Source organism: Aythya marila, assembly GCF_965140915.1.
Source record: "Aythya marila genome assembly, chromosome: 12".
NCBI lineage: Eukaryota > Metazoa > Chordata > Aves > Anseriformes > Anatidae > Aythya > Aythya marila.
In genome coordinates, this window is record NC_139053.1 from 1956873 (window position 1) to 1970928 (window position 14056).

Here is a 14056-nt window from a genome sequence, read left to right on the forward strand (position 1 = left end):
TTAGTGCAAAAGAAACCTTTCACTTTCACAATAGCTACATTTTAATATGGAAGTCTGTGATAGTGCTTCATGTAAACTTTGCACTGGGGAGAGCTGTTCAAGAAAGACCCACGGTTGGCTCAGGCTGAGGAGCTATGACATGCTGTGTGCAGTAAAATCTGTTCTAGAGACTGGAAAATCAAATGGTTGACTATGAGATGGGGCAAAGTTACATGTGCAACAATGCCTCTGTGCCTTCGGGGTGTGTGTGATTATATTTTTAATCATGGCATGTGCTTTCTTTCTTTCCTTCTGCAAGACCTTTCCTGATGTGTAGTGCAGAAGGAAAGGTATTTGTGTCAGGAGCAAGCTTGTTCTTACTGTTCAGTGCCGAGTCCTATTGCCTTATTTACTGAACGCTCCTTGGACTCTGCTGTTTGTTTTGAGTTGCATAATTTCTTCTCTTCATGGGTTTTTCTCTGATCCCAGTGTTTCACTGGTATTAAGCTTGCTTTTGCAATATGAGAGGAGGATATTTTTAGTATCTCTGTCCTCCTAGTATTAATGTATTTGTAAAGCTGACAGTATCTTCTTGCTGTACCAAACTCAAAACCAAAGATTTATTTTTCAGTGTTTGTTGTTCTCAAACACTGTATGTAAACAGAGCTGTGGTTGAGTTTGGTCATTGTTGTGAGGGATCAGGATTTTTGCAGATAATCTTTTCTAGATTGTAGGTTGGGTGTCTGGAAAATTTAGAATAGTAACTTATTTCTAAGAAGTGTGGTTCAAGTGGCTGGCTTAACAGCACACAACCATTAGTAGCTAAAGAAGGGGTAGGATCTTGTTTGTTTGTTTTGTTTTGTTTTGTTTTCAGGGAAGCATTCCATTTGTTTGGTTTTTGTTTTGTTTTTTAGCAAAGAAGCTATAGTATCTCTTTATCTAGTCTCCTGTCTTGCTCACCATACTTGCTGATACCTGCAGCACTGTGCCATATATGTTCTTTAATATGTAATGTGCAGTAATTCCAAAAACATGCCTATATCAGTAATAATTTATCTAGGTAATGTTTGGTGCATTACCTGCAGCACTTTCTGCTTTGCGCAGCATCTCCTGGCTCCTGCTGAGTTTCCTGTGGCCCATGTAACTTCCACTTGGGAAAGCAGAATGCCCTGGTAGGGTTGCCAGATCCCTCTGGTCACAGTCCCACCCTGCCGTACACACACATCCCTTGTTTCTGGTGCATCCCGTTTATTCCCAGTCCCAGCTCTCTCTTCTGCCTCCTCTCTCCTTCCCCATGGCTCTTCCTGTCCAGGGCAGTGGTTGAGTCACCATCCCTGGAGGTCTTCCAGAAGCATGTAGATGTAGACCTGGAGAGCATGGTTCGGTGGTGGGCTTGTCAGTGCTCGTTTAAAGGTTGGACTGGATGGTCTTAGGGTCTTTTTGAACCGGAGTGACTCTACGATTCCTGCTCACGGTAGCCAGATCTTGGTTCAACAACCCCAGTCTTCTGCCAACTGAAATCTTAATGCAAGTGTTTAAACATGTAAGGAAATGGAGAGAAGCAATACCAAGCGAATAATTTATGGCAAGAATTAGGACAAAAAGGAGATGCCTGGCAGATTTGTAAACTACAATCTACTAGTTATATTTGAATGGGGCTGTTTGGTTGTTCTCCTGAAGCCATACGCAAGGCTGTATAAACATAGTAATGGCTTGAGACTAAGATAATATGCTGTAGAATCAGATGGAAAGTTCAATCTTTCATTGCTATTACTGCTATATTATTTATAATATTCATTGCTGTGGTTTCAATTGCATTTTCACTACCTATAAACTAGTTGTTTTCTGTGAAGGAAACTCCCACTTTTTTTCCCCCCATATTGACTCTACCTCTGCTTTGCATAGACTCCAGAACTGTGCTTCAATCCAGCAAGAGTTAGTCCGTGTTGCATCAATCAAAACTTCAGTGAAATATCTTTTTCAGGACCATAACCAGCCAAGATGCCTGTCAGGGTTGATGACGTGATGCAGCTGCTGTGCCATGTTTCCCAGGAGAAGGGAATGAAAGCTGCTGTGAAACACTCCGGTCGAGGAGCACTGGTGGCAGGTGCAACGGCGTTCCTTGGGGGCTTGATGGGAGGCCCACCTGGTATCGCTGTAGGTAAGTGTGCTTTGATTTAGGAGTAAGAAGCGTGGTTAACTCCCTGAGTGAAGAAACTAGTGAGTCTATGTAGTAGGTACAAGCTGAAGTAAAAGGATGTGTAGTGGCAGGATTTCATGCAACTGAGCTGTTTCAAGATGGCATTGAGTATTTTAGCTGTTCAGAAGGGTGCTGTTAAGTAGGTGTGCATCAAAAGGCATGTGTAGGTGCTTCCTATCAGGGTGACAGTAACCTTGTTGATTTAAACTCCTTTGTTGAGAATGGAAAGTCATACACAGAGCAGAAGTTTAGGTATTGACTCCTCTGAAGGCCATGGAACGAGCTATTAGAAGTTTGTTTGCTTTAGATGGGTAGAGTGCTGGTTCCCATATGCTGAGGCGTACCAGTGTCAGTAGTGTAGCACAATCCTGAGAGCAAGCTGACAGGTTCTGAGCTTGTTATTGTGAGCTCTGCTCCGGCACTGCAGTAAGGGAGTGGAAATGAGGGGTGAGGCAGTGGCAGGAGCCTGAGAGACAGTGGTAGCAGTTGTGGTGGTTGAAGAAGTGCAGCAAAACAATGTTTTGTTTCTGTATTTTAAAGCTACCTGCTGTCCGTTTCTTGGTGAACTTTCTTTCCCCATCTGGGAAACTTTCTAAAAATTACAAAAAGGCCAGAGTCACAAAAGTCGCATGTGCGTCAGCCCTTGAATAGTCTTTGCTCTTGTGAGCACTTCCATAAATTTAAAGGGCTTATTGGTATTGGAGTAAGTGGCAGTCTCTGGGCAGCATTGTAAATTGTGTGAGTTACTGTTGAAAAGCATTGTTCTGTAAGTTTGGTAGCCCTTTGAAAGAGAATGTCAGCGTAGGGCCATGACACCGACTTTCTGTTGTTACTGGTCATAATCACATCAGCCATGTGGGATCCTTCATCTTGATGACCTGCAACTACGCTTCTTACTGGAGCGTTTCTTGGTCAGCTGGGGTGGGGTGTTGATTTGGTAGGTGAAAGGTTGAATGTGCCTGAATAACCCCACAAAGTTGATGGTCTTAATCTCTGTTAGCTACCTTCTGAGGTGTGGACTTCATGGGTGCAGTGGGAAGGTGCTATCTGGGGCTTGGCAGAAACAGAAAGCTCTGACCATTCTGGGAATCTATAGTAAGAGATTACATGTTAATGGCCACTGATAAGGCAGTTGTCAGTGCTTGTTTTTTCCATGGAGAGGGATTTAGATGATAATAGAGCATATTTTAAAAAGACAGCTGCCTAAAGGATGCTGTTTTGCTTTTGAATTATAGCTTGAAACTGTTAGCTTTGATTGCGTGGAGTTCCTTTGTGATTGTTGTTGATGTAAAAAGCTGTAAAAATCCTTTTTGGTGCTTTGAACATCATGTGTAAACCTTGTTGAAAGTAAACGTGCCCGTCCACGCAACTCTGCACAGATTTCTTATACAGGTGGGAATGCCTCTGAATAGAAATTCAGGTTTTACCATCATTTGCTAGAGGGTAACATCTCTCTCTGTTTTCTAGGAGGAGCACTTGGTGGATTGCTTGGTGCCTGGATGAATAGTGGACAGTTCAGGCCAGTCCCTCAGATATTATTGGAATTGCCTCCTACTGAGCAGCAAAAACTCTATGATGAAGCAATGGATATACTCAAGCGCTTAGACTGGACTGATGTCATTCAGCTGACTGCTCTCGTAATGGGAAATGCGAGTCTGCAGCAGAAGTTGGCAGGAGTGGTGATGAATTACCTCTCCAGAGAGCTAAGAGCAGAGATACAGTATGGAGAATAAACCTTTCCAGATCAGGTTTTTACACTGTAATGAATTCTACTCTGACAATTGTGATTCTTCAACATAGTAATTATTAGTTATAATTATTAATTATGAAGTTAGGCAAATCTAAGTATCTTTTTCATTTTTTGTTTGTTTGTGAAACTAGTCTTTTGTATTTTCCTGTTATGTAATTATGACCTGCCATGTAATTTTGAATTAATGTGCACCGGAATTCAGTTCAAAATCACTGAAGGGGGAGTTACACTTCTCAAATGGTAATGTTGCACACGGTTTAAAAAAAAAAGTCATTGTGTTTTATTTAGGAGATGTAAAGCATTTCTACAAACAGGATTACATTTCTTCTGTAATGGCCTGTAGGTATCAAAGTAGCTAAGGAATGCTGAAGAATTTTATCTTTTGAGTCCTGCAAAGGAGAGTTAATAGAAAGTACTTCTACTGTGAATTCAAAAATCTCAAGCCTTTCTTTATTTTTTTGAGGTATTCCTTTCTGTAAGAAGTGAAGCCAATATCTAAACAGACAAAGCAACAGGAAACTACTGTACACAATTAGTTGTTCCTGGTGTCCTAGAACGGGAAGGTATGGCAAGAAGACTATTAAAAGAGGGGGGAGGGAAATCTGCCATTTTTATACTATCTCTAGTATTAGCTTGTCATATTAGCATCAGTTTCCCACCTGGATCTGAACATCTGCTCCTCTGTTTTCATTAAAATATTCCTAAGAAACATCATAATGTCTCTGTTTTGCTTTAGAGTAAATGAACTCTTTAAAACTGTGCACTTAATACCTTAGCCAGTAGTTCACCATTTGTTTAAAGGCACTTGAGAAACAAGTTTGTAAATAGAAATATGTGCAGATGTACCTTTTTTTTTTTTTTTTTTAATGTTGGAACAAGTGAAACTGCTCTGATAGTTTTGTTTTTCCCCTAAAACAAAGATTTCTCTATGTGTTTCTCTGAGGTTTATCAAAGTTGAATTTTCAGTGGGGAAGCTTTTAACTCAAAAGTTGCTGTTGTATACATTTGATTAATTTACTTCTGTAGGTATATGTTGTCATTGGTAAATTCAGTTTATTTTCCTGCCTGGAGTGCAGGGCAATAATTCTTCTTCTTATCATTTGAAAACGCTTTTTCAGTGAAGTGGAAGATGGAAGCAAATGGTAAGTGGGAACTTCCTACCTTGTAGTAGTTTCATAATACAAACCTGAAATCAGTGTGGTTTTTTTTTTTCAGTTTAATTGACAGCTTACACACACTGCAATTTGCTTTTTAAGGCTTCACATGCTCTAAAATACTATTCTTATGAAGGCTGATATTTGCAATTTTGTGATTAATTCACAAATTAAGTTTGCTCTTTCTAAAATAACACCCTGCTAACGGCAGCAGATGACTGAATGATACACTAAGAGAGAGACCAGCCCTCTTGAAGTTGGCAGTTTGAACACAGACATAAGAAAATTTAACATCCAAACGTGAAGTAAGCTGTAGAAAAGATGTTGGTTTCAATGAATTTATAGTAGTAGCCACTATTTAAACAGATCACCAGCAGATTTCACTGTGGATTCAGACATCAGGATAGTGGCTTTCATTTTATATAGGTATTCATAAATTGGGTCCCAGAATTCAGGTACAGAATTAATTTGTATGGCTCATGCCAGTGTCATAGACATGAAATGGAGCTTACATTATGTGAATACCAGTCCTGCTCTGTCCAATGTTACTCTGTTTCCTGTATTCTTTCAAATGCTTTTTATTAGACTCTTAGAAATGTTAAACTGTTTTTAATCACAAACTTTCAGCCTTCACTGTAGTGTATAGGGATTATGAGCTATAAGTATATGAAGAGAAACCTAGACTAAGTTGTTTGTAATTTTGTTGGGGGCCAGTCTAGCTTATGTTAAACCTTACTGCCACTGAGCTCTTGAGGAGCTTCATACTCTGTGCTACAGAGTAACATGCTCTTAGCCATTATAAATTTAATTTACACATGTTTTCAGGTGACTTGAAATAGAGTCAGAAAGAAGTGATTGAATTGTTTGTTCTCTGTATCACTATTTAATAGGTTTAATGTACATGGAACTCCTTGGAAGGTGGCAGCTACCTATTTTCAGAGGGGTAGGAATAGGTTTGCAGCAAGATTTGCAGTTTGGTCTGAAATACTTTTCACTGCTGGTAATAGAAGAAGAAAAGAATGCAGCTCAGCTGTTCATCTCAAGTGAGTTTGGATGTACAAGAAGTAGTAAATAACCACCTGTAGTTAAGGAGACCTTGATACATAGCTACTGTGGGAGAATGAACATGGGAACCCACAATATTCAGTGTTTTTATTTTAACAATTTATGGCAGTTCATGCTGTTGAATGCTGCAGAAAGATCAAACTCGTCCATATTTCTCTGACTGCAGACTAAGGCTATAGTGTCCAGGTCACCACAGTATTTGCATCTTAGCATTACTGGGGTATTTGGGCAAGTTAAAAGAACTATTCAGCACATTTGATCATCTGAGGAAAAGACCTGTGTGAAAATGTATTAATATCAATCTGTTAGTGTTCTTCGGTACGTGTCATTATTGGAAACAGCCACAGGCAGGGGATGACATCCTCTGAAATCCATTCTAGCTGTATAATGTCCATGCTAAGTGTAGGACAGAGACATCACCGAGGAAACAAGGTAAAGCAGTGCCAGCAGTTTCAGGAAGCAGCTGAGTCACTATGGGTAGATGTACATATTTATATAACAAATCCACCTGTGATGCTGGTTATTAACCTGGTTTGGTTGTAGATGTGACAGAATCATGCTAGATTTTTCACTGGCAGATGCTGCATTTTTAGGTAATTTTTCTCCTCTGGTCTTTTTTTAGTTATCTGATTTAAAAATGGAAAGCAAGCATAATTATCAAGTGTTACATTAGCAAAGAGAGGGAATTTTTATTTATATGTTTTATTTAAAAGCAATCCTGAATTCCAACATAGATTAGTCATTGAGATATGCCATCTAGTGGCAATTAGCTTAATTCTTAAATTCAGCCTATCTCTGCTGCCTCTATGGATAACACAGCTATTTTTTTCTATAAAAAATTGGGATAGTTTTATTTTTTCTATTAGTCTGTTAAATCCTTGGCTTCAGTGAATTTGCATTAGATCACAAATATCAGCCCAGCTATGACTAGAATTCAAGTACATTCCCTGATTAAGTTTTTTTCTTTTTTAGTGGTATTTATCTCATGTGACCTATGACTGCCTGAAGTTTACTGCAGCTGTGTGTCACTTTTCATTACAATGAGAAAATGCCCAATCAGCAAGAGGAGGGCAATTCTGCCCTTATGAATACTGAAGGACAAGTGGATTTTATGAGCTGAGCACCAGCCAGTTTGGAAAGAATGAGTGACCACTGGTGAGTTGACAAGCCAGGTAAAGCCACAGGCTCTGCCTGGGCCCCGCTGCCTTAGGAACAGTGCTTACTACTTACATATGGCTGGCTGGCCCATGCTTAATTGCTGTTCATGTGGGTCCTCCTCCCCTCTGGGCTTCAAAGCTGTCGTTTTGATACCTGCTATTATCATCAAGTCGGAAAGACTTAGGTTATAATCAGTATTAAGTCATTTCTTGGTGAAGTTTACCAGCCACATCTCATACTCTTTGTTAACCGGCCTCTGTTCCTGACCGCTTTTGTTTTGTGTAAGCCTAGTTTTCACAGCTCATGTTTTTGTTAAGTCAGTGCTTCATAGATTTCCATTGCAAGTCAAGTATTTTCTATGAAATCCAAATAAGTTACAAAAAATGTAGAGATACTAAAGACTGGGCAGTTTCTGAGAACCCTATGAAATTTCTGTGCTGCTGCATTGCCAAGTCAGTCATCCAACAGGAACAGCAGTATTAGAAAGCTGTGTGACGCAAAGCCTCCCTCAGCTGAATGCTGCTTTGGGAGAGGCTTCTGGTACAGCACTGCCATGCATCTGTTTGAGAGGCTTGTGCATGATTTTCTCTTTGAGCCTTATATAATTGTTCACTCAAGATTCCATAATCTTTGCCAGATTTGTTAAAAGTGTTCAGTTTGTTCCTCTAGAAAGTCACATAAAAGTCGCTGACAGTATTTGTGTTCATGCAGCAAAAGACCAAAACTCATGCTTCTTTTATAGCTAAAATCAAAATTGGTTCAAACAGACAAAAAGTTTAATAAACAGTGATGACAGGAGCAAGGTGAATGACAGGCATCAACTTTTCACATCAGAGAACTGCTTAAACAATTTTTTTTTTTTTTTTTTAACTTCCTTTTTAACTGTGAACTGATTTGTATATTATTTGGTTAATAGTGTACACACAATGCAACCTGTTTATTACCCTACTATTACCTAATTAACAAAAAAAAAAATATATATATATATATATATATATCCTCCATGTCAAAGGTAGGTAAATCATTAAAACATTGGTCTATGCTACATGCACTACTGAAATTTTAGTTCAGTTGGCCTTTGCTTTGCAGGCCAATCTTCTGTTAGTAACTTTAGCAGCTGACAAGCCCATTCATGATGGCAGGACGATGCTGTTGCATAGCAATGTTCTCAAAATTCCAGCTTTGCATGTACCAGTGGTGAAGAGAAACTGAACGTTGTGTTAGGTTAAGTGAGGCCCAAGAGCACTCTTGCCCTTGGCAAGCTTAAGGAGCATTTGGCTGTGAGAATTCTGTCCTTGCTAGTCACTGTCAGGGTACAGACTTTCTGGAGGGTCTTGTTCCCAACTGCATCTGAGACTTCTAAGGTCAGTCCTCTTGAATTCTCCTCTCCATGAGGAGAACTAGACCCAGACCTTCAGCTAAGGACAGGGAACAGGGTGCTAGAGTGGTGCACCATGGTGGCATTCTGTGCTGGCTGTGGCATTGGCAAATTATCATCATATAATATATATAGAATGGCTCAGGTTGGAAGGGACCTTAAAGATCATCTAGTTCCAACCCCCTGCCATAGTGTTCTGCAGGGTGTTTGCCTTGCCAGCTGAGGAGAGTGTGCTGGCTCGGAGAGTTTGTCTTTGTCACATCGGTTCTCACCTCTTCCCCTAGCATGCAAGGTAACACAAATCAGCATTATGTTGGCACTTTTTGCAGGTCATGTCCATGTTCTTCGAGGACTGCAAACCAGTGGCTGTAAAGGGCTTTGCTGGTGAAGAGCAGTCACAACCCTGAGTCTTCATGAGCTGCTGACAATAGGGGGTGCTGTGTAGCTGTCTTTGTAGGGTTTCTTTCTTTCCAGGGACAAAAACAGTATTTGGGTTTCCTCTAGGTGCAGGCTGGTTCTCTTCCCTCCCTGCCTGTGCTGCAAATGCCTTCTCACTTTGAGAAGGATTGTTTTGGAGACAAGTTTTGCTGATCAACTTCTGGCAGTTTAAAGAAGCTGATTGATCTGCTGCAGCAAGAATTCTCTGTGTGACATGGGCAGTCACTTAGCTCCCCCCAGTGACCTGCTTTTAGGTGGGATGGCAATGACAATGCCAAGTTACTGGTGGAGAGCTGTGCAAGGTGACAATTATGTCAGCATTGTGTTGTTATGATTTGATCATTTCATGCAATATTGTTTGAGATATTTCCAGTTGTGTGGTGTGTGATACTGTCCACTATAACTTGATTATATGCCACTGTACCCTGGCGGAACTGCATTCCCCTTTTATAGCTTGCACTTTATAGCTCCTGTCATATGTGTTTCAGTGCACCAGGTGAGTAGGAATTAGTGCTATCCACTCCTCCTGTTAACATTCATCTCACTTTTAGAGAGGAAAGCTTGTGGTTCAGAGGGCTTGGGTGTGCTCGGATAGCTCTTCTTTGGAAGTGAAATTCTGCTCAGTACACATAGTGTAAAAAGCTCCCAAGACTCAATGTGTTCCGATTTTTTTCACACGACAGCTATTTGATGATTGCAACCCAGTGACTAGACGGTGATGGTTAGTATGCCTTTTTCGTTTTTGGTTGTTTTATAGAAAATTAGTGTTATAAAACTAAGTAATAGATCTCATGGAAGGGAAAGGTGATTCTATTATTCAGAGTCACTAAGCAAATTGATTTTATACAGTCATACTCCCATGATGTATCTTTTCAAATAGTCTGACCAGGATTCCTTCTGTATGACATGAAGGACAAATCAAATCTTCATCTTCCAGCTTCTTCTTGATTGCCAATGATGAATTAACTTTTGGGCTAATCTTTTATCTCCCTTAAGATATCTTTTATAAACTTTTACTATTGTTTTACTGTTAGCCTTTCTGTTATCCCGTTAGCCCACTGGGTTAACAGAAGGAATGGCATGTGTGATTTGTTGCCACCTCTGACATCGTCTTTATGTCAGAGTGCAGGGTTTTCTGTTAGCAAGAAGTCTGTGCTGTGGTCTTATTGAAGGGGGATCTTCTGGGCTCAGTGGAAACAGCACACCCTTCAACTTGATGAAATGGCACCCCTTCTAATCAATAGAGGCTTCTTTTTTAATTGATGTTTCAGTGTTTTCACACACACCTATTTCCAGTCATACACCATTTATACCAATTTCAGTTAAAAATATGCAATTTCATGTGGAAATACACTTCCTTCCTTTTTTTCCCCAGTACTGCAGCAGCTTCAGCAGTGATAACTGGGGAGATATGGCCAGGTTCACAGGGTTTATCCTGTGAAGATGCATTGGTATGTTGGTATAACCTATTGAGCTCTGTCTACACTAGCAGTTTAGCAGCAACAACGCAACTAGGAGATGACTACTGGTAATGTAAAAGGAATGCATATTTTTCCCCCAGAGTAAACGCTCTTATGGAGAAAGCACGAGCTTCTTAGAAAGGCTGATGTTGCTTGACCAGCTGATATATAGCTCAAGACTAATTGAATAGCAGACTTTCAGCAGGGTTAGAAAGCTTTAAAAAAATATAATAATTTTTTAAAAAAGAGCTTTGTATTGCAGTGAACTAAAGTTATTAGCCCCTAACTAAAACATGAAGTTTCATCTTTACCTTTCTACAGATCACAGAAATATCTATGTATTTTTCAGGCTGTGGAAAAATGGAGAGAAGCAATAAGAAAATGGAGAAGAAAATGGAAAGAAGCAATACCAAGCGAGTAATTTATGGCAAGAATTAGGACAAAGAGGCCTGGCAGATCTGTAAACTACAATCTACTAGTTATATTTGAATGAGGCTGTTTGGTTGTTCTCCTGAAGCCATATGCAAGGCTGTATAAACATGGTAATGGCTTGAGACTAAGATAATATGCTGTAGAATCAGATGGAAACTTCATTCTTTCATTGCTATTATTTGTTCCTCCCTGTTCAGTCTTCTGGATTCATCCTCCAGTCTGTACTGTGGTTTCAATTGCATTTTCACTACCTATGACCAGCAGAAGTTGGCAGGAGTGGTGATGAATTACCTCTCCAGAGAGCTAAGAGCAGAGATACAGTATGGAGAATAAACCTTTCCAGATCAGGTTTTTACACTGTAATGAATTCTACTCTGACAATTGTAATTCTTCAACATAGTAATTATTAGTTATAATTATTAATTATGAAGTTAGGCAAATCTAAGTATCTTTTTCATTTTTTTTTTTTCTTTTGTGTGTGTGTGTGTGAAACTAGTCTTTTGTATTTTCCTGTTATGTAATTATGACCTGCCATGTAATTTTGAATTACTGTGCACTGGGATTGATTTCAAAATCATTGAAGGGGGCATTACACTTCTCTTGAGGTAATGTAGCACTAGGTAAAATTCGTTTAAAAAACAAAGAAACAAACGCAAATTTCATTTCAAATGTTGTTATATGTTATTTAGAAATTGTAATGCTCTTTATGGAAATGGTTTAAATTTCTTCTGTGAATGGCCCTTAAGTAGCTAAGGCATGTTGAAGAATTTTATCTTTTGAGTTATCTTTTATTTATCTTTTGAGTACAAAGGAGTTATGAGAAAGTACTTCTACTCTGAATTCAAAAACCTCAGGCCTTTCTTTATTCTTTGAAATATTTTTTTGAGTATTCCTTTCTGTAAGAAATGAAGCCAATACCTAAAGGAACTTAAAGGAACAGGAAATGGAACTGTACAAAATTAGTTGTTTCTGGTGTCCTAGGGAAGACATAGCAAGACTGTTTAAAGGGGGGGGGGGAAGGGAAGGAGAGAAAGCAAATCATAGAATCATTAAGGTTGGAAAAGACCTTCAAGATCATCTGGTCCAACCATCTCCCTGCCACCAATATCACTCACTAAACCATGTTCCTTATCACCACATCCAACCTTTCCTTAAACACCCCCAGGGACGGTGACACCACCAGCTCCCTGGACAACCTATTCCAATGTCTGACCACTCCTTCTGCTATAAAGTGTCTTCTATTTTCCAACCTCAACCTCTGCTGGTGCAGCTTGAGGCCATTCCCTCTACTCCTATTGCAAGTTACCTATGAGAAAAAGTCAACCCCCAGCTCCCTACAACTTCCTTTCAGGCGGTTGTAGAGAGCAATGAGGTCTTTCCTGAGCCTCCTCCAGACTAAGCAACCCCAGTTCCCTCAGCTGCTCCTCACAGGACTTGTGTTCCAGATCCTTCACCAGCTTTGTAGCCCTTCTCTGGACATGTTCCAGGACCTTGATGTCCTTCTTGCAGTGAGGGGCCCAAAACTGAACACAGAACCCGAGGTGCAGCCTCACCAGAGCAGAGTACACGGGGCTGATCACCCTTCAGGTCCTACTGGTTAACTTATTCCTGATACAAGCCAGGATGCTGGTGGCTTTCTTGGCCACCTTGTGCAGCCTTGAGAGGCTCCTGTGGCCCTGCAGCGCTCTCTTAGGACCTTCTGGAAGACTGGCAGGGCCTTGCAGTGTCCTCTAGTACCCCCTGAAGGCCTTGCAGGCCTCCCCAGTGCTTTCTGCAGTCCTATTCAGTGCCCTGTGCTGTGCCCCAGTGCCCCCTGCAGGCCTCCCAGCACTCCCAGTGCACTCTAGCATCTGCTACCAGTTTCCCAGTGCGGCCTGGAGGCCTGCCAGTGCACGCCGCTGCATCCTGGCTGCCCTTGGAGCCTCCTATTGCACCCTTGGGGGCTCCCGGAGCCCCTTGCTGTAGTCTACTGGAGGCCTCGAAGGGCTCTCTAGGGCACCCTGGAGGCCTCCCAAGGCACCGCAGGTTGCTCTAACGCCAGCTAGAGGCCTTGCAAGGCTCTTTCCAGCGTCCTCTAAGATGCCCTGAAGGCCTTCCAATGCTCACTACGTGCCTCCCATCAATCTCCAGTCCACCCTAGAGACCGTCTGTGTCTTGCAGGAGTACACAGTGCACTCTAGTTCCCCCCAAAAGCCTCTCAGTGGCCCCTAGTGTCCTCTAGGGTGCCCTAGAGGCCCCCCCGTACAGCATTCAGGCCTCTGATGGCCCCCAGTGTGCTCTAGTGTCCCCTGCAGGCCTCCCAGGGCTTCCAAGTGCCCTCTATCACATCCAACTTCTTCTCAGCCCACACCCAGTTTCCTCTAGGATACTCTTAGAGGCCACCCAGTTCTCCCCAGTGCACTCTAGAGAGCACTAGAAGCCTCCCAGTGCACCCTACATTCTTCCAGGGCCTCCCAGTAGAGTCTGGCACACCCTGAAATCCTCCCAGTGGCCCTAGGTGTGCTCTAATGCCCACTGGAGATCTCTCAGGGCTCTCTAGTGTGCTCTAGGAAACATGCAAGGCTACCCAGGGTCCCCCAGAGAGCTCCCGTACAAGCTAGAGGCCTCACAGGGCTCCCTGCTGTCCTCCATATGAAATAAATGCCTCCCAGTTCACACTGGAGGCCTCCAGTGGCCCTCTGCTCCACTCCAGATCCTCCACAGGTCTACCAGGGCCACCCAGTGCACTCCAGCTCCCCCTGACTATCTTCCAATGACCCCTAGTGCACTCTAGAATGCTCTAGAGGCTTCCCAGTGTACCCTTGAGGCCTCCTGTGGCCCTCTAGTGCTCTCTAGAACCTTCTGGAGGCCTAAAGAGCCTCCTTACCCTAATTATGGCTCTAACCCAACAATAGCCCCACTTAAGTCTCACACGAAATAGTGCTCAGAACGGAAGCCTTTTGGTAGACCTCCACTTCCTTTGTCAGTTCTTACACAACCCCCCTCACAACAGCACTCTGCACTTTCTCTCTTTCTGACCCTAACCCTTACCATAATTATGAC

At 41.7% G+C, this 14056-nt stretch overlaps 2 protein-coding genes across 2 annotated transcripts in view; both read left to right on the plus strand.

Moving 5' to 3' along the window:
- The window catches only part of LOC309882812 (uncharacterized protein F13E9.13, mitochondrial-like), a 49413-nt gene extending 47322 nt beyond the window's left edge, over positions 1-2091 (plus strand). Inside the window, exon 7 of the mRNA XM_082770228.1 lies at positions 1964-2091. Coding sequence (XP_082626354.1) covers positions 1964-1971 — 8 coding nt within the window. The 3' untranslated portion in view covers positions 1972-2091. The remainder of the gene's footprint in view (positions 1-1963) is intronic.
- Positions 1981-4745, plus strand: LOC309882813 (protein C19orf12 homolog; the record flags this gene model as incomplete). The annotated part of the gene is made up of 2 exons (XM_082770229.1): positions 1981-2140; positions 3647-4745. The coding sequence occupies 2 exons, from the start codon at positions 1981-1983 to the stop codon at positions 3910-3912; spliced, it is 426 nt and encodes a 141-aa protein (XP_082626355.1). The 3' UTR covers positions 3913-4745.
- Positions 4746-14056: the final 9311 nt, after the last annotated feature.